This window comes from Cygnus olor, chromosome 3 (assembly GCF_009769625.2).
Source record: "Cygnus olor isolate bCygOlo1 chromosome 3, bCygOlo1.pri.v2, whole genome shotgun sequence".
NCBI classification, from domain to species: Eukaryota; Metazoa; Chordata; class Aves; order Anseriformes; family Anatidae; genus Cygnus; species Cygnus olor.
Window position 1 is genome coordinate 33,879,074 of NC_049171.1, and position 21,084 is coordinate 33,900,157.

At 36.4% G+C, this 21,084-nt stretch overlaps 1 protein-coding gene across 5 annotated transcripts in view; it reads left to right on the forward strand.

Moving 5' to 3' along the window:
• The window catches only part of MYO6 (myosin VI), a 106,590-nt gene that overhangs the window by 56,312 nt on the left and 29,194 nt on the right, over positions 1-21,084 (forward strand). For all 5 annotated transcript variants that reach the window (XM_040550874.1, XM_040550875.1, XM_040550877.1 and 2 more), the window contains exons 11-19: positions 412-592; positions 3,273-3,417; positions 10,369-10,526; positions 10,857-10,948; positions 11,400-11,472; positions 13,194-13,321; positions 14,360-14,455; positions 16,663-16,836; positions 20,477-20,515. In XM_040550874.1, the coding sequence (XP_040406808.1) occupies positions 412-592; positions 3,273-3,417; positions 10,369-10,526; positions 10,857-10,948; positions 11,400-11,472; positions 13,194-13,321; positions 14,360-14,455; positions 16,663-16,836; positions 20,477-20,515 (1,086 nt within the window). The remainder of the gene's footprint in view (positions 1-411; positions 593-3,272; positions 3,418-10,368; positions 10,527-10,856; positions 10,949-11,399; positions 11,473-13,193; positions 13,322-14,359; positions 14,456-16,662; positions 16,837-20,476; positions 20,516-21,084) is intronic.

Sequence of the window (21,084 nt, forward strand, 5' to 3'; positions counted from 1 at the left end):
CCTGTCAAAGCCATTCTGTAATCCTATTACAAGGACCCCAGTGGTCTTTCAATTGCTGGAGGTTAGAAATACTCCTTGGTATATGTACTTTAGAGGTACAAACTTTTCCCTTTCCATTGCTGACCATCCTGTGCTCTCCTGTCCTAAGCTGTCAAACTCTCCAAGTTCTGCTTTCTGAAAGTAGGTTGCAGTTTTAAGGGTCATGCTCTGAAGTATAAACAAAACAAATCAGGATTCTTCCAAAGCCTGTATTATATGAAAAGCTCTAATCTCTTTCTACTTAGTTTGAGTTTTGCATGCTTTTTATACTTTTTGTTATGGTATTCTTGCCTGGAAATAATTGTTTACATTTATTTTTAAAATAACTCACTGATCTTTTTGTTGTTGTTTTTTCATCTTGTTGTTTTATAGTATCTTAAGGCAGGTTCCTTGAAGGACCCACTCTTAGATGATCATGGAGATTTCAACAGAATGTGCACAGCAATGAAGAAGATTGGACTGGATGATGCAGAAAAACTTGATCTTTTTAGAGTAGTGGCTGGTGTCCTTCACCTTGGAAATATTGATTTTGAGGAAGCTGGGAGCACTTCAGGTTAGAAGAAACAAATTGATTTCTGTAAAAAAATACTGAAAATGTCTCTTGATTATTACTTTTCACGTGAATTACTGCTTTAGAACACTCCCTTAGATTGAAGGGTAATTCAGCCTTTAATCGCCCCATTTTGCAGTCAAGTTTACTTACTTGTTTTAAAGTTGTAATTTATATGCTCTGAAAGCAAGAAGACTCACTGAAATTGTTCAAGAAATTGTTAATGTGAATTTTGATATAAAGAGACATCTTGTGTCTCAAAACTACTTGAATTTTAGTAACAACAAAAAAATCGAACTTCTTGCTAATGTCATGAAAACGTCTTGAAATTAGAAACTCCATCTGTAGTGAAAGGCGGTATGTTCTTTGGCTTCCCAAAATGTCACATTAAGTATTTTCAAGAGATGAAGAAAAATTGCAGTAAGTTTTTTGGTAAATATAAACTTAATGATTTTAAGATGTTAGCTCACAAGAGGAGTTGGTATGAGTGTAGCTGGTATTTACTAGCAGAACGCACAGGAAGGCTCGTGAAGGGGGAATCAGCATTTTGGGAATAGTTGTTTTTGCCTCACTACTAAAATCAGCCTTTGTAAGTTGAGGACTGTTGTCCGTAGATTCCTAAAGAATTAAGAAACTCCTGGTCTGGACTTACTACAAAGATGACTATAGGAGAAAAAATAGTCATTCAGATCTTCATCTGTCATTGCAAGATAAAATGAGATCAGTTCCTCTTAGTCTTACTTCATGCACATATAGCTGTTGCCAAGCCTGGTAAAATTTTTTAAAAGGGCATATCAAAGAACATTTTAAAAGATGTTTTGAATGAAGAATTAAAGGAATATTAGCCTCTTAAATTCAGTGGCTCCTGATCCAAGCACAGAATCACCACAGAATTGCAGAAACCTTCAGGTGGCAAGGGTTGTCAGGAGGTCTCTCGTCCAACATTTCCTGGTCAAGGCAGGGCCAACACTGAATTCAAACCAAATAGTTTAGGGTTGTTCATAGGGATGGGAAAAACTTCAAAGAGAAGATTCTACAACTTCTCTGGGAAACTTTTTCCACTGCCTAATTATTGTCACAGTGAAGCTGTCATATCAGAACCTCCCCAGTTTCAATTTTTGATCTTGCCATCTTCATGAAGATGACTGAAAATAAGAGGACAATGAGGGTAGAGAAGGTTAGTGGCTTCATGGCTTGGTAGTAAGCTGGCAGAGAGCTTCTGTACTTAGGCCTTCTGTGAGGTGAGAGTTTGGGGTTGACAAAGATAAGACAAGGTGGACATAGTGAAAAAGATGTAAATGTGAGTGGAGAAGGAATTTTAGGAGGCCAGCAAACAAGGAGAAGGGGAACTACAAGTGGTATGGAAAGTCAGAGGTTAGAGAAGGGAAGTAGACACCCTTTTTAACACCAGAACAGTTATTTACATTGTTGAAATTCCAACCCATATTTCCTGGAGTCAAGTCTTACATTTTTTAAATGGTCATTGCAAATTCATGCATTATTCTGCTCTCACCTTGTAAGTGTGCACACAGGGTGTTCATTCAAACTGCTCCAGGAAGTACACTTCTGTACCAGACACCCTTTAAAGTTTTGTTGCTGCTTCAAATATCCAGGAAACACCAAACAAGAGCAGACTGCAATAAGTTTGGTGTTTCAGAGCTTCCAAAATCAATCCACAGAAGTCTTAATCTTCTGAGCACTCCATCCTCACTTCTTTCATTTGGCGTCAGTGCAGAGTTAAGGAACTCAAGCAATGTTTGACTAGCAGGACCAAGTGCACCTTCCACCTCTTTATCTAGGAAATTGTTCATCTCGTATGTGTGACAATTGGGAGGCAGCTGTGCCAGGCGCTTCTGTGCATAGCAGGGAAGTCTGGAGGATTACAGGAACATCGGCATCCAGCAGCTTGCATCGCTGCAGTTAGTTACTAGGTGTTAGCAATGCTTTTTGCTACTTCTGTATTTTGGGATGGTTCTTCCATTCAAAAGCAGGTTAGCTTGTGAACAATGTATGTGTAGAACAATGTTCTAAAAATACAGATTTTTTTGAGGCATAGCTTTTTTTTTTTTTTTTTGAGAATTAAGTCTTTATCACATCTGTAGTCATATTTAGTCATTTCATTAGTCACATCTTTAATCTGTGAATACATTTCTAGATGCTAACTTCCATTCTTCTGAAGCTGCTGTTCCAAGATTATTGCAGTTCATTATTTCCTAGGATTTTACATAAAAATTGCAAACCCGCAGCTGTTTCATTAACATTAGGAAGTACGCCTTAAAGCAGATAGTTTTGGTATGCCTATGAAATGGGACCATTTAAAGGCAAAACCTATCAATTATAGGTTAGTTGGCATTCTTTGTGGAAATGTGGGAACTTTTGAGTGATATGGAGTCAGAATTTCAAGATCTATATTAAAAAAAAAAAAAAAAAAGAAAGGATTTAAAAGTGATTAGGAATACACCGCAGAGCGGCAAAACCTTGCTTGTGGTGCTGTGTATTTCAACATCGTCAAAAAAATAGAAAATCGGGTAACATCCTTCAGTCACCTCACGCTTCTGACCAAACACTAAAAACGCTTTAAAAACGCGTGTGACACGGCGAGGGGGGCGGAGGGGCAGGGGCTGAAGGGCGGCGGTTACGGCGGTTGGGCGGCGCGGTAACGGCTGTGGCGGTTGCTCGGCAGGGGGCTGCACGCTGAAGGCGCGGAGCCAGACGGCGCTGGAGTGCTGCGCGGCGCTGCTGGGGCTGGACGAGGACGACCTGCGCGGCAGCCTGACCACGCGCGTCATGCTCACCACGGCGGGGGGCGCCAAAGGCACGGTCATCAAGTGAGTGAGTCCCCGCCGTGCCTCAGCGCCACAGTAAAAGTCAGTCAGCCTGTTAAATACCTAATCTACACGGAAAACTAGCTACATTACCAGATTTAACAAACACACCGTTTTGAGGGATGTTAATGCTGTTAATTACAACAGCATTTCTGAAGATACTTGGGCGCATCTCTTGTAATGGGGGCTTCACAGCAGTCCCATGAGTGTGGTGTGCTCCTGTGGTATTTAGGTCTGAGATGCTCTAATTGGGGGTAGGAGAGAGCCCCCATCATGCACCTACCTGTGTCCACCCTTCTTAAGTGTCAGGGCGATTGTTTTCCCTGTGTGTCACATCGAAGCCTGCTGAAATTGAGTTCCAGCTTAAAAAAAAGAAAGAACAACAATCCAGAAATGTGCTGCTGTTTGCTGTCGGTGAACAAGTGTTTAACCTTAACTGCGAAGTTAATGTAGTTTCATAGAAACATATAAAATAATGAAACAAGATAAGACGTGGTTGGGTTTTTTTAATAGCTAGACAGAATGAACCACTATTGAAGTAAATAGCAGCCTTAAAAAAAAAAAAAAGATTAATTGTCCCTTTGTTAAAGTAGCTTACATTTCAACAAGAAGCTATTATCAATGTAACTTCCTAGGTGATTTTTTTCTATCTGCACATGGAGAACAAATAATCACAAAGAATGTGTTTAGACATGGGTAGCGATGATAACGTTTCAATACCATGATGATTAGGACTTTTCTGAAACTGATCTTCATGAAAACTGTCAATTTCACTACAGTTTCCATTTGCTTATGAAAAACTCTGCTTGCACCACGGATTTTCTGTTAGTCTAATCCATCTTGATAGGGATGCTGGATGCTAGCTAAGCTGCACACAACTGAATTGTATGTTTTAAAGTTTGGTTTTCTAACACTGTCTACTTGATATATGTTTTATTTTTTTCTGCAGTTGAGGAAATCTTATCAAACTAAATTTGGGCTAAACAGTTTTGAGCAAATTAAAAGCTCTGTGTTTAGTTGAATGCATTGATTTTTTAATTAGGAAACTAATTACCATCCACTCACTGGAAGAATGCACAGGAGCTTCATATTGATTGTAGGGAAACAATCAGATTGTTTTGGGTTTACTGAATCAGAAATGTAGCTTTGTGCATGTTTTACCGGAAAGTTTAATATATGAAAGCCATCGTTAATTAACTGTGTTAATGTGGCTTATGTAAGTTCCTTGCATATTTTATCTCTTGAAATTTCCTCCTATTATTTAAACAGATACTTCATGCTATAAAACGGAAATAGTTGTTAACAGTTCATAAGCTTGTGGACTTGTAAACTGGTTACATCAGTTACAGCTGACTGATGTAACCTTGGTATATACCGTCAGTGGGTCCAGTAAAAGTGACGAGTGTAAGTTAATACACCTAGGTTATGTCAAATTTATGTGGGGGAAAATAGGTCTTTGAGCACTTGAGAGCGTTGGTTGTTTCAGTCCTCAAAGGGTAGAATAGATTTGGAGTAATGAAGGTTTCCAGTGGTCAAGAGCTGTGCAAGAGAAGTAATCTTCATCATAAATTATAAGAAAGCAGGGGTGGTGGGAATACTGTTCAGTGCCCACTGCCTGATCTCCAGGGTGCAACTGATCTTCCTGGCTGCGTTTGGGCATAGTAAACCATTGGTGACAACCTGCACTGTTTGGATGTCATGTCTTCTAGGGGAACACAGCAGCTCTTCTGAAGTAATTCACATTCAGGAGGAGTCTTAAGTTTAGCATGGGTACAGGCTGTTCTGGTAAATACATTACTGAATAGCTGATCATGAGGTTTATTTCTAGATAGAGGAAAAACAGATTTTTTTTTGGTGGTTTGCCTTTTTCTATACTTGGAAAGAAGAGACGTGCAAGAGTTAAAACTTAACAGTGATTACCACTGAAAAAGTTGCAGTTGCAAATGATAAGTAAAACAGCAAGGTCTTTGATACGTTAATCCAGCAGAAACTTTGTCAGTATGTCAGTATGACAGATAAAGTTGCAGTAGACAACTATATATCCTACAGGACAGATGGAACTCACATTAACACATGGTGGAATGAGATTTACAGGTTTTGAAAGTTTGTAACTTTTTTTTTACTTAATTCAGCTTGTGATCCACTGTAACTGCTGATGCATTTACATTTTTGAATTCTCCTAAGTATATTACTGCACTTTTTTTTTTTTTAACCAAAATCTGCCATGTGGATTTTTAGATCATGTCTTCAGTTTGTAAAAACAGTTTATGTTAATCGTGTTTCTGAGATTTCCTGCTTTTGTTCGTAGTTCAGTATTGTCAGACTGTTTTTATGAACATACCCATGATTCCTCCGTCCAGATTAGTGAAAGTGTTAACTAGAAGCAGAAGGGTTTTGAACAAAACATGTCCATGTCAGATTCAGCTGGCACCCAGCTGGAAGTGCTCTCTGTGAACTATTGACTCAGTCTCTGAGAATAGATTGGTTTTGGCTTTTGTATGCGTAACATGGAGATAAACTGTGTCTGTATAGTTTTCTTTTGAGAATGTTTGGTGAGACGTATCAAGTCCTAAAACAAAGGCACATGGTGCTTCCCTTTCACCACTTCTCAAGTGACCCTGTCAAGCAAGGTTTCTCAACAAGTCATCTGAAACTGATTCTTGGCTTTTTATTATCTGGTTGCATCTGAGATGATTACACATGGTTCTGACTTGCTCTGTTACATATTCATATATATAATTTTTGCTACAGCTTCAAGTTCACCTTGGAATATGATTGTAAAGATTTTCTCTTCAGCGTATTTATCTTGATAGTCTGCAAACCAAAGTAGCTGTGTTTTTGTGTCAGCGGATCTTACTTTTCCCCAGTGTTTTATTTTGTGGGTGGCAGTAAAGGATTCAGAGGACTCCCTACACCATCTCAAAGGATAAATGCATTAAGCTTCTTTCTCTAGCCTTTTCTGAACTTGTGCAGCTAAAAGCAAACATATGCTAATAAATGCACAATCGCCATCTTCTTCCCATGTGGCTTACTGCATGCACAAGGAAAGTGGATTGGACTGTTAGTTATTTATTAAATAGCCACCAGGTTTTGCTATGGCAGTGTGGTTTAGAAACAATCTGATTGCTATTAATATTAGAGTTTTGACAAGTACATTGTTTTGTTTTGTTCCGTCACCCCAGAGAGCTACTCCTTTCTTTCTTTCTTTCTTAGGGACTTTTTGTGTGGAAGCAGATCATGTGAGTTCTAGTAGGTCACAATGAATAAATAGCTCAGCTGAAATCGCTGTGCTCAGAGTATAACAAAGGCTTTGTTCAGCTGGGGACAGTGGAGCCAACAAGGAACAGTAGGAGAGGGATGCTAAATGCTATCTCTGGGGATTTTATTAAATACTAATGTGCAGTGGCCTGCCAGGGAGACTTGACAGCTGCGCTACATTTCTGTGTCCTTTTTAGTCTCCCTCAAAAAACATAATAATCACCTTGTTGGCTGATGTCTTTGCCATGATGTAAAGTGTATTTACAGAGAGAAATAATGTTTGTATTCAAAGTCCAGTACACCTCTTAAACTGTAAATGCACTGTGCTAGCTTCACCCCTTCGAAACACGAAGGCTTTCCAACAGATCTCCATCATCACGAAGTGGATCATTTTACATTGTGAAACATTTAACCGACATCATCTCAAGTCTTCTTTCTACTTTTGAAGTAGCACATTTTCTACCAAAATGCATTTTTAGTGATAGTACCAAAGTATTTTTTTAGTTAAGTAAACCTTTCATTAGGTAGGGTTATTTCATCCAGGCCATTTTAGCTGTGAAGCAGTAATCAGACTGAAGGGAAGTGGCCTTTGGATATCATTTCACCTGCTCTCTCTCCCCTAACTGTTGACAACTATGGGCAAATTACAGATATTTAATTGTAATTTATGTGGTCTGGGTAAGTAAACTGAATGATGTTAAATATTGGAAAATGTTTGAGGATTATGTGGAATTTTCCCAGCCCACGAGAGAGCTTTCCCGTAGGCCTCAGACTCTGTGAATCACTGGGAACTGCACTGAAGAAATTAGTATGAAGACCAAGCAAGGCTTTCTTTGTTACTGCCTTACCAACGGCTAGAAAATTGAAATAATTTCTTCCCTCTTCTTTACGAATAGCTGATGGATAGAGGAGAGGGGGAGAAGGTGAAATGGAGGAAGGAAATTTCTTTTTTTTTCTCTTCAGACAAGAAACAGGAGAAGAGAGACCCGGTGAGCAGAGGAGGGGAAAGGAAGATCACAGGAAGGAAAGCCCATGAGAAGAAAGTCAGTTGTTCTGAGAGGCAGTTCTGTAGCAGCGCTCTTCTGTATCTACCGAGTCAGTGAAACTGCAGCATTGTTTTGTGGTTCTGTGCTTTTTCAGCTGTGCAAAAAGCATTGCTGGGTTACATTTTCTTCCCACAAGTTTCTGCTGCATCCTGTGATAATTTAAAATAGGGCTTTGTGCAGTCTCTGGAATTCTTAGTGATGGTAGAATTTGATAGTTTTAAAGAATAGGGTCATTTTAGTAAGTACATGCTCTAGGAGTATTGTTCCATTTGTCATGTTGTTTAATGTACTTTAAAGAAATGAAAGCATAAATGATTTTAGTGTATTCTATTATGCAATAGGCCTGTGGCTGACACGTGGGCATTAGCATTCTGATCTCTTAAACGTATCAGAATGGAATGTAAAGGTATCTTCCTGCTATTTATAAGATAAGATTTCTGTCAGTACTTGTTACCCTAAGATAAGTCAGGAGATCCTTAGTGGAAGACAAGATTGTGTGTTAAAGCTAATTAGTATCTAATGTAATTTAGCTGCAGGTGTCCTTAGTGAACAGAGTCTCTGGTTCCCTGACTTATCAGTCACAATAGAAAGTGATCTCCATCAGTCTCACATTTCTGCATCTGGCGTATCATCTTTGAAAAATACAGAAATAGTAATCATGAGGTAGCTTAGAGCTTGGGCATCCTGGGAAGTCAAGGAAATGATGCAACACGGGTAAGCTGCGCAGTGTTAGTTTTCCTTTTCTGATTTGCCAGTTCTTTGTACTCCTGTGTGAAGAAAGCTGCCTGGAGGGGGCGACAGAGCAGTTCTGCGGCTGTGGCACCTTGAACCTCGTACACCTCGTACATGGGGCTTGCTGAACAGTTCAGATGAGTTATTTCTTAAATGTAGATTTTTGCATATTTGAAAAGTTCCGTAGCTGGTTATCCACCACCTTAGCTAAGCAGGCTGACCTTCGATTTAATACTGATTGTTGTTATAGCTGTAGTCATCCAAGGGTACGAGGCTACTTATGGGGAGAAGTGAAATAGGGAGGTACCTGTGGAGAACTGTTTTGTTTATGAAACCAACTGATAATTTAGAAAAAGTAGAAGAGCTCTTGGCATACAGCTGAAGCCATCATCCCATAGTCTTCAAGACAAAGAGGACTGCTGTGATAAAAATCCTGACATTCCTTCCTCTGTTCCTTCCAGCAAATTATATCAGTTATCAAAGGCGCTCTCCCTAAAAATCTCTTCTTTGGGTTTACTTTAACATTGATACAGCATTGTGCAAAGCCTTTGTGTACCCATAACTGTTTTGAAATTTTAGGCCTTTTTTCCATGCATGAAATTTTGATACTGTTAGGTCAAGCAGCTGTCAGTACTTCAAACTTTTTTTTTTCCTTTTTGTATTTATATTTTTTATTGACACGTAAAAATTCTTTGGAATGTTTTTGATCTTTGTCAGTCTGATTCTGTTCTGGTTTGATTCTGTTCAGGTTGTTGGGGATCTTACCTTTGAATTATTTGCTAACATGATTAGGATCTAAGTGCAATTTGCAATCATACCATAAAGCCAAAAGTTCATTTTTCATATTTCTCTCATTTATTTCTTAAAAATTTCCATAAAGCCTTTTCCTTCTATGAACTGTCTTATTCTGAAGACTTCTACAAGTACTTCCTGAGCTGCATAGAGTAAAACAGTTTTTATTTTTGGTACGCCTGTCTGTTATTCTGAAACCTATTTAAAAGCAAGTCTTGTAGAATGTATTTATTCAGGAAGTAAGATAGGTAAATGTGCTTTTAAGTGTATGCATTTTAGGCAAGTCACTGTCATACTGACTTCATGGAATAGGTAAATACATATATGTATAGCTAGAGTATGTATTTATTTCTGATATTCTCACAGTTCTTTGTCATGCATTTAATAATCTTTAAACTTGTGACTTTAAAAAAAAAACAAAACACAAAAACTGACAAAACTGTAGACAATGATAACTGCTAAATTTCAGTGTAAATGTAAACTGACAATAAATTGTCATAATGTAGAATAAAACTTTATAAAAAGGAATGGAAAAAGGTAAATTCTCACTGTTTTTCCAGTGTTTTGAAAAAAATCCTCCTATTTGGGATTGTCTGAGTTTCACCATGAGATCACATGCCCTATCTGTGCATTTTTTTTGTTGTTTTGTTACTGATTAATTTACAGTCCTATAGTTTCAGTTATAGCCTTTATGAAAACATAGGGTCAAAGATGTCAGAGCAAAATTGAACTATAGCTTTTATTGTAATAAGCAGCTCATAATAAATAGTTGAAATATCCTTGTTCATAAGAATACGTTTCAAATGTCTTTTTCTGGCTATTTTCAATATAGCGTCTAACTATTTAATAAATGAGAAAGAAGTCATCTGCATCTTATTGCTGATGAGGATAGTGAAACATTAGTCTTTCTTTTTACAGATAACAAATTGAGTCTAACTTGGGAATATCATATTTAGTCTAACTTGGCAAGATTGTTTCTTGGCACCTAGGTTTAAAGCCCAGCATTTTTGTGTCCCGACTTACAAAGACAGGAAAGGTTCTTTTTAAGTTTAGGGCCTAATCTCAGTATTTTCAAGTGAGAAATTCTGAAACGTAAGATCTTTCCTTTATTTATTTCTTTTAATAGGGTACCCTTGAAAGTGGAACAAGCAAACAATGCTCGCGATGCCTTGGCTAAAACAGTGTATAGTCATCTCTTTGACCACGTGGTAAACAGAGTAAACCAGTGTTTTCCGTTTGAGACTTCTTCTTTCTTCATTGGAGTTCTAGATATAGCTGGTTTTGGTAAGTATTCTTAACAAGTAAAATGTTTTTCTAGTAATCTGTTATTACCACTGTAATAATACACACGTATGGTTTCATTGTATGGGATCTTGCTTTGGTTTGCTGCCAGATATAACTGTCTGTTATTTGTCATAGAAATATGATCTGCCACAGCATTTTTCTCTCTGTCTTACATGCAACATGAAAATCTGTAACAGCTTTTATTTTATTGAAAGAAACACGTATATATCAAAAAACATTTTTAAATGTTAGCACTATGAAACTTCTTTTATTTATTGTGATGTAAATTGGTGGAATGCTGGTTTATCACAGAAGTTTACTATTTTTCAGAGTACTTTGAACACAACAGTTTTGAACAGTTCTGTATCAACTACTGTAATGAAAAACTGCAGCAATTTTTTAATGAAAGAATTTTGAAAGAGGTATGTTGTATTATTAAATTCGATTTTTTTCAGTAAAAGATATTAAAAGTAATATCATTTTCCATAAGATTTCTCATTATGCTCGTATAAAAAAAAATGAGTCAACCACAGGTGGTCTTCTTGCTGTGTGACGTGATTGTGCTAGAAAAGAACGTGACTTTTCAAAAAGAAGCATCTTCCTTTCTTCTTCCCTTAAAAAAAAACAATGAAGAATTCTTACTCTAAATACCATTCATTAAAATGGGGCATCCAAATATTGGGCAATATCTTGTAGATAATGGGAGTATCTAAAAGCATTGACATATCATTAAGGAGGTGAGGTTGGAATATGATAAGCTGCGCAAGGGAATTCTAAAATGTGTGTTCGTTCATGCCCAGTTTCAGTGGGTAAAAAATATGTGGTGAGTCATATTTTTTCTTTTACTATTATTCCTTATTTTTCTTTGTAAAGGAACAAGAACTTTACCAAAAAGAAGGCCTGGGGGTTAATGAAGTGCGCTACGTAGATAATCAGGACTGTATAGGTATGTACTTTTGAAATGTCAAGCTATTCACTAGCATCTTGGAGAAAAAAGCTTAAACTACTTTAAGCAGTTAGAGGCAAAATATAAGTAGTGCTAGTAATTTCATGCTTTTAATGACTGTTGAAACCTTGTGATTTCTCTTTTTTTTTCTAAATTCCATTTCCAGTTGGTAATGGATCCATGTTGTCCTGCAGTGTGTTATAACTGCAGGTGGGACTTGTGAATTTCTTGGCATTTTCACAGAAAACTAATTAGAATGCCTAAATATAACAAGATAAATAAAAAGAAGGGTGTGGGGATGTCTGAGGGAAAAAGTTCCATTATTTTAAACACCCACCCACCCACCCTTTTTGTTTGTGTGAGCCAATTGGCAAAGAAGCAAAATGAATTATAGGCAATAGGCTGTAGAGATTCCTGTTGCTGTTAGGTTTGCACAGACCGATAGGCCAGGGGCTTACTTGTTTTCTTTATGTTCAACTTGTGTTCTCCAAATCGGTGTATTATGAACAGAATTTGACCTTGCTTTTGCATTTACAGCAATTTATTTATGGTAACTAGTCAGTTAGTTCTGGCTGGATTGAGGTTTCATAGTGGCAGAATTCAACATCTGTTGCAAAATGTCTGCTGCTCTGAGTTTCTGTAGCTCTGCTGAAGAAGTTTTCACCTTGTTGGATAGGACCGTGCAGTTGGTAACTCTGACTTAACAAAAGGTGATAGCTCTTGTCAATCAGGCGTCTTAGCCATCTCGTGAAAAAGCAATAGAAATGTATCTGAAGGAGGGAATAAAAACATAGCAACAGAAAATGTGATTTCTACGAATGCAAACCATACCTCTTCTAGTGGTTTACTAAAGCATGTGCGTGAGCCTGTTCCCAAAAACATTGTTATCATGTAGAGACCATCATGTTTCTGTAAAAAGTGTTGTTCCCCCTGCCATCCCATACCTGTTTGTTTTGAAGCATAATCTCAGAATCAAAAAGGGTTCCCTGATGCCTATTTAAAGAGGTCTCTCTCTGAATAGTGGGAAAATGGGTCAGGTTGTAAAGACTGTAGACGAGTTGTCTTTTACCACCCATAGAAATGGCTTGAGCAGCTTACATAAGCATACAAGTAGTAGTCCCTAAGACATGACCCCTTTTACTATTCCATGTGACACCCCACCACAGATTTTACACGTTTCTTCATTGTATAAGGTATTCTTAGGTAAGTTAGTAAAATCATGGCCTGATTAAACTATTTAAGCCTTTTTTCTGTTCTTGTGTCAGGAGAAAAGGATTTTCTACTGCCTTTGGAAGTGAATGAAAAAAATAACGTTGGTTTCTGTAGAAATATAATTTTGCTTAAGGTGTTGGGCCAGGCCAGTGATAGCAGTTACCTGATACAAGCAATTATCTCATAAAGTTCATACTACAGGTGCATTCAGGTACTTATGGGACTTAGAGGACTAAATTGAGCTTGAGACCCACTGTAAAAATAAAACAATCCCTGCCATATTTCTTTGCCCTATGTTCCTTGTGTTAAAGTTAGAATTTGATAATATGTATAGAATCTTGATTAAATCAACAATTAAAATTTATAGAATTAATTTACAGTGTCTTTCTGTGTTAACAGCTTTCCCAAGATAGTTATGCAAAACTAGATCAGTAGCACTTTGCACTTTTAATGTTCAATTCTGGTATGTGATTATATATTTAATTTTTGTGTTTTGTTATTTTTAATAGATTTGATTGAAGCAAAATTAATAGGTGTGCTGGATATTTTGGATGAAGAAAATCGTCTTCCCCAGCCAACTGACCAGCATTTTACTTCAGTTGTGCACCAAAAACACAAGGACCATTTCAGACTCTCTGTAAGTTTGTGTTGGCTGTCTTCTTTTAATAAAACAGTTCTTGGAACTGTTGATAGTAACACTGAATTTAATGAAAACCTTTTCTAAGAAATCTCATACCACACCAGTTTGTATGATCTGTATGCTTTTGTTCAACAAGTTCAGTTATTAGGTTTGTTTTGAAAAGTTCACTAAAGGCTTGTTAAGTCTTCTAGCAATTCTAATATCCTGTTGAAAGTATAGCCATATTCTTCACTTCTGTTTGAAGACTGTTAGTGTGTAAAGCATGAAAAGGAAAAATACCAACACATTTTAATTTAGTCTGTTTCATATCAGATGAGCTATTTTGTTGTTAATTTCCAAAACTGCTCCCTTTGGAGAAGATTTCACTTGCATGAAGTGTCTAGCTAACACTTCAGCAATGAAAGTAAGTAACTCACCAGGTGAATTTATTTGTCGTTAATTCTTTAACATACAGCACTCTGTGGAAGGTTAATGCGAACCATTGCAACTTTTATACATGACTTCTGTTGAAATACAAAACAAACAATCAAACAAAATCCCTGCTGAAAAAATGCAAGCAAAAGGAGCCAAATAAAATTGCCAGCTGCTTACCTTTCTTAAAGTTTCCTCTTAAGCTTGCTTAATTAGGTTCCTGTGCAATGAAACATTCTTGTCAGTATGTATATGATCAACAAGGTGGTTGCCTTCTAAAAACGTTTTAAGCTTCTGTCTAATCCTATTTATATGACAAGGCTATTTGTCAGCTTGTCATCAGCTGTGCAATAAATGGAATAGAAATTGTTGACAAAAGGCAAAAAGAAAGCCAACTAAGTAGACTTAGCAATCCTGGACAATTTTATTTTGAAGGGTGTGAATGAGAATGAAAACAGGTTTTTGAAATATCTTGGTTTGAATTCAAATAGTAGTGGTCTTCACAACTGTATTGCAGGCAATATCACTTTCAACATCCTGGCAAAATCACGGTGATATCCTAGGAATACATTTTTCTCACTCTCCAATGTAATTCTTCTTTGTAATTCAAGTTTTTAATTCCAGATCCCTAGAAAGTCTAAATTGGCTGTTCACAGAAATATCAGAGATGACGAAGGCTTTATTATCCGGCATTTTGCGGGAGCAGTATGCTACGAGACGGTAATATTACTTAAGTGAAAAAAGTCAGCTGTTTCTGTTACGCTTTATAATACGCTTTTCAGTGTATATTGGTAAAAACAACAATAACAAAATTTGTTAATTGGAAGAGAAATGGCAAAGTTGATATGTTTTAACTTTGAAATTAGTTTTGTGAATGTGTGACAGAATTGATGTTTTAATTTCTTTTAACTTCTCAGATGACAGACTTCTGTTGACATATTTTGTGTAAGTGTCAAATCTGTAGGTAACAGTGTCAACATTACAGATAATGAGCCACAGTCTGCTACAAATCTTATGTCAACAGAGGTCTGCATCTCCAGCAGGAGAATATACCACAGAACACAGAAGTGTTGCTAGACTTAAGCAGAACTTTTCAGAAGCATGCTTGTTCTATGCAATGTAAGTTTATTATTTGTTAAAACTCACATTTTATACTTCTTCATTTCTACTGTTGGTAGAAATGTAAGAATATGAAATAGCTGAAATTGTCACCCTCAAATACATGCTGAATACTTGTCCTTTTTTTATGACTATTAATCATACAAAAACATTGAAACATCCTAAGCCAACATCTAAAACACAATTCTTGAAAAAAAAAAGAAAAAAAGAAAAAAGTAAGGGTATAGGATAAATGAAAGATCCATAACACTTCATTGTTCTCGTCTGATACTCCAGTGTGTAAAAAGGAAGCTAATTCCAAAGATGTTTTTTGTCATTTGAAAATGCAGACTTTCAGGGCATGTTCTTACTTCAAAGTACTCCAAGAATAACGATTGCTATAGTGTTTTGAAATAGGTGCATTCCGTAGATCATTTTAAAAACAAGAAAGCTGAAGTCTGTGTGCTACAAAAACCAAGGTCACACACAGACTCAATATCAAAATAACACACAACATTGGAATGCATTTATTTATGTTCACATGGTCTATGTTTACTGTCTACCTCATCATGATATGTTAATAATACCTTACGGTTTCTTCAGGAACAGAGCCAGATATTTGCACATAAGCTATGCTCTCTGAGCTAATCAGGTATGAGGCAGCTTTGGTCCAGAAGCCATGCTAACATGCTTGACTTCATTTATCCCCTTCTTCAGAGGGTTTTACGTAGTTTGGGCCTTAGCTGGATTACAGCTGCCTTGTATGTTGTTCATAGTTTCTTTCTCTTTCTCACTGGTCTTGTGGCAGCTTTCACAAGCTAATTTCTGGTGAGGGCATTCAACTGTCTACATTTATGTTCCTGTTGTGTTCTCATAGTCCAAGGGAATTTGGAAGGCCTGTGTTTATCCTCTGACTCCCATCACCTTTAAATCCTTTTATATAATGTCTTGGCAAATTCATATTCTCTCATTCAAAATAATTTTGCATTCTTCTGTTCATAAATGTCAAAGTAACTATTGAAGTTGCATCACAAATTCTTGATAGGGAATTTTGTTAGGGTGAAATTGGATGCAAGTGTCTTAATCTTTGAATTTCAGTTTAATAAGCAGCTCTTAATGTTTAAAAGTGAGGCAATTTAAATAAAACAGAGATGTATGGCTTGTGGGAAGGGACGATATCTTTGGTTAAATCAACTAGTCTTCCATGGTTGCAGTACTACTAAGATAACTGTTTTTAATTTCATTTTCCCAACTTTAGATCCACCAGTTAAAGTGTGCATGCTAATTCCTATTTCACAACAGATCTTAACTTTTCACTGCTTCTAATATTATTTAAGGTTCTCAGAACTATCAAATTGATGCCCCACCCTGGACGTGTTCAAGGTCAGGCTGGATGGGGGGTTGGCCAACCTGATCTTGTGGGTGGCATCCCTGCCTATGGCAGGGGGTTTGGAACTAGATGATCTTTAAGGACCGTTCCAACCTGAGCCATTCTATGATATGCTGAATACTGGAAATGGAAATGAGTGTAATCATTAACAAAAGCACAACAGGTGTCGTAACAGGCACTAAACCTTACCTAGGGCTTCATAATTCCTACAATATCCTTCAAATTTAACAGTATCTTTCCTCTCTGTCATTAATGTTTTGTGTGTCCAGATGAAAAGTTTGAAGTAACATGAAAATGTTTATCCTACATATTGTTGCTGATCTTTGAATAAAGTGTAGAATTCAGCTTTTCTTTAATTTTAACTTAATTTTTACTTCAATTTTTACTTAATTGGATCAGTGAAACAAGTGTGCTATTATTTCTTGGCTTTTCTTTTCAGACACAATTTGTGGAAAAAAATAATGATGCTTTGCACATGTCCCTTGAATCTCTTATATGTGAATCCAAGGACAAGTTTGTTCGACAGCTGTTTGAATCTAACACTAACAACAACAAGGATCCCAAACAAAAAGCTGGAAAACTTAGTTTCATCAGTGTGGGAAACAAATTCAAGGTAACATAACATAGCAAATAATCTATTTTCCTGTAATATATGCAATTTCTAACTTACTTGAAATAAGCAGAACTTAAGGATGGGAGAACTAGTGGTTACTTGACATTCATGCAGCAAAAATGTTGTTAAATAGATGTTTTTTTCTACTAAATTGTAAGAAACCAGTATATTCAACTTGTGCTATACATTTCTGTCAAAATATGTTTGATAATAGTTCTTATCGAGATTATGCAGTAATTCATAAATCAGGATTTTGCAAAGCTACATGTAAGTCTTTTCTTTAAAAGGTTTAATCTCTTGATCTAAATTTGAATTCTGTGTACTTTCAGGAGTTCTAAATGTGACAAAAGGTGTTCTTCCATCCTATCTTAATTTTGTGCTGTATAAGATATATCAATTAGTTGCAGTTTACCATTCTCAAAATTACACAGTTAACCTAACCACTGTTTTTCCTCTTAAAAATATCAATAGTCATGGCTTTCACAGAAATATGTTCATTGTGCTGAATGTTTCCTTTCTCAATACCTGAATCTGATGCTTCTCCTCATTTTCTCCTTTCTTCTGCTTGTTGTAAAGCTGACCTTCAAACCTTGTCTTCTCCAAATGTTTTCTGCATCCTTTTCTCATTCAGCAGTTTTATTTTAGCTGGACTATTCCAGCTCAGGATGGCTAGAAAAAGAACTATAGGGGAATTAAGAGAGGAAAAGCAGGCACAACCATGGGCTGCAGGTAACTTTTTCAATCTCATGGATTTACTGTTGATAGAGCTGCTGCGATTTCAGTAAGAGCTCTTCTCAACACAACTGGGCCAGATCCAATGAAGGATTTACATGCCTTCAAATTAAGTGTTGTGACATTTTCGGTATGTTACCTTGCCTAAGGCACCTAAAACCCCAATTCACATGTGTAGACCCTTTATGCAGGCCCTGGTGAAAGCAAGTACCTTAGACAATCCCACCATCTCCAAGTTGAGTGGGGTCTAGCCAATAGCAAAAGAGTTTCTGCATTTCTACTCCATGTTAACGTTATGTGCTGAATCAGGACTGCAAGATAAATTCCTTCTTGCATAAGTGTATTCTGTGGCTTAGTGTTCTGTAAAAATGCAAAGGCTGGGGGAAAAGGAAGGATATAGTACCAGCACTTGCTTTTTGTATAGCAACTGTATTCTGATTCTGGTCTATACTGTGTTCAGTGTTTTAACTCTAAGCATATGACCCTTGGCACCAAGTTATTGGTCAGTCTGGCAGAGGGAATTCCTCATACCCTTTTGGAGATGTGCTGTTATGTAGCCAAAAATAAATTTTGTTTGGGCAGGAAGCATAGGAGAGATGGTCTGACTTGTAAAGTAGTGTTTCTGGAATTTAGCTGGGAATTGGCCATTCTGCTGTCTTGAGTTTTGCTCTGATCATTATTTCCTCCTCCTTCTTATTATATAGCAGTTGTAGAATTAAGCTGTAGCAGTTGGTTTAATATACAATGTATGAACAGAGGACAGAATGAAAAACGGAATTACATGCAGATATGTGACCTCCTGGGCAAGCCCTGCAGCCTTGAATCTGTTGTAGGTGAAGCTGAGATCCATTGTTTTTTATAATTGCATTTTCAAAATGAAAGCAACTGGGATCTTTTGAGATAATTTCCACTTTCTTCCATTTGGGTTTTTAGTTCCTCTTGGATTTAGCATTCCATGTGCAGTAAATGTGGAAATGTGAAAGATACAGTTGTCCAAGAAGGGTTAAGTAAAAAGGGAGGCATTTCATAAGTTAAGCAGCAATTGAGTGGGAACATTTTGGATTGTATTTTGGACTTTGGTGTTCACCTCTGCACCTAGAATATGACTAAAAGTCCTTTTTGGATCTGGCCCATCAATCTATAGTTCTTTCAGTGTTTTCAACTTTCATGGCATTTTGAATGTGTGTGTTAATTTCAGTAATTCATTTACTGTTACTTTCCCAGACACAACATGTACTATTGATGAGCACTAATAGCCTTGAAAATTTCAATTTAGATTCCGTCAAAATACTTCATTATTTGAGTAGAAATTTAATCTCTATAAGAAAAGAATTCTCAACCTGTCAGTGTCAGTCAGTCTTGAATTCTTCTAATTACATCAATTATTAGATGATGCAGGGAGTTGTTTTTACAAAGCCCTTCACACGTCCCTTCCTTACAACTAATTAAAATTAATTCACATAAACCAGTTGAGGAAATGAAGATGAATTAGTTCATCAGATCTACACAAGAATCTTTAGGAAAGTTTTACCGTAATATAGTAATGATGGATTAAATTGTGATAATTCAAAGAGCAGTAGTTTTAGCAATATGCCTTATTCATATGATCATTAGTGACATTTACCTGAGTCTCTTATTTCTTGTCAAGTTATGATTATAAGGAAGGTACATTTTTCCTCTAGCAGAAACATATTTTGTTGATGGAAATTAGGTTTTCCTCTCCAAAATAAAGCATTTCCTACTTAAGAAAAGATAAAGGTTGTATTCAAAGTAGATACAAAGTGTATGTGAGAACTTAGCAGGAGGTTATCAACGTTTGTCATACCTCCTGTGGAATTCCTTCCGTCTTTCTAACTATATCCATGAAACATTAAAAAAAAATACAGTTGCGTCTACTGGAAGGAAGACCGACAGCTGTAGGTGATGCTTATTGCCGATACAAATCTGTTTGCCTGTACTTAAGCTAATTGAAAGATATGGTTAAAAAAATCAGTCAAAAGTGAGATCCTTTCCATTTTGGTGCCAGTACAGAAAATGAGGAGTATGTTAGGACATTCAGAATTTTGTCTTACCTCAGTCTATACACCTAACATTTGCTAGTAAACTAGAAAGGCTAGCACAACAGTAATCTGTGTGGTAGAACAGACACATCCGTAAAGCGAAAGTATAATTCTGGTTTTCTGATGTGGTCCTGGAATATTTAAGTCCCTACCAATTTACATCCCTACCAATAGCAGCTGTTTCTCAGTATCCTACGTATCTGGTAATTCTGTACTTTTCTCTCCAAATAAATGCAAATTTGTGGTATTATCACTGTATGTTTAAAATACACCCATAGTTAAATGCAGTTTAAAATTACAGTCTGTTGTCATCAATGTAGAATTAAAAATTTGGAAGTTTAGAATTAGAAATACATTATGAAGATTCATTTACTGAAATGACGTGACTTAGACTCTCAAGCCAATACAGCTTCCCCCCCAGAAAAGCTGAGTATATCTCATATACTTTTGGTGTTATTTAACATACAAATAGGCTTGTTAAAGATTAAATCTGGACTTCCACAAATTTTCAGTGTATTTTTCGGATTATTGCTGCTCAGTCTCATTTCCTTTATAACTTTATTGCATATTTCCTTTATTTTCCCAAATGTGCATGCACTTCTTTTTGATAACTATGTTGTTGTAAGTAACTGGTCACACATGGTGTTGTTGTACAGTTAAACATAAGTAATTTCTTCAGGACCATTCATGCACTCTTACATGATTTTGTCTGTTAAAATATGTGAATGTTTGATTTATCAATTCCGTTTGATTTACTGACAATAAACGTGCATGCAGTAAAGCTGTACCACTATTTTGTGTGTATACTTGTGGTTGTTAAGACTACTGAAATGTCTTTTCTTTTACAGACTCAGTTAAATTTGCTTCTTGAGAAGCTTCACAGTACTGTAAGTATATACAGAGATGCAGGGTTATCATTTTCTGAAATAAATCATAATTCGTTATCTCATGTCTAGTGATAAATAATTGCTTCAGAGTTTGCAGTTATATGGTACCTTTGAAATGTCCTGCTCTGCAGGTGATGAATATTAATTTGCTTTTCAAAACAAAACAAAAGCAAAACTTGGAAAAAAAAATGTTTTAGAATGGAAGTTACACAATTTAGGTAAAAAATACTAAAACTGTCTGAGCTGCAATCTCCATTCTTGTCAGTTTCATTTCCCTCTATTCACTGGTAATCATTGGTGACTAATTTTCAAAAGATTCAGAGATGTTACTTAGAAGTAAGACAATAAATTATTAATTTCTGTTTTCAGATTCCATAAGCTAGTTAGAACTAAAGTGTCTTATTTCACTTTTGTGGTAGGCTACAGATACTCAAAGAACTTGCTTCCCCTAACGAGAATTTGCTGTTTTAGCTGATGTAATTCAATAGCTTGCAGAATTCTCCATGTAATTCAACGTACTGACTTTTTTAGAAGATGCATTTGTAGAAACACATTCTTGTTTTCTCTTG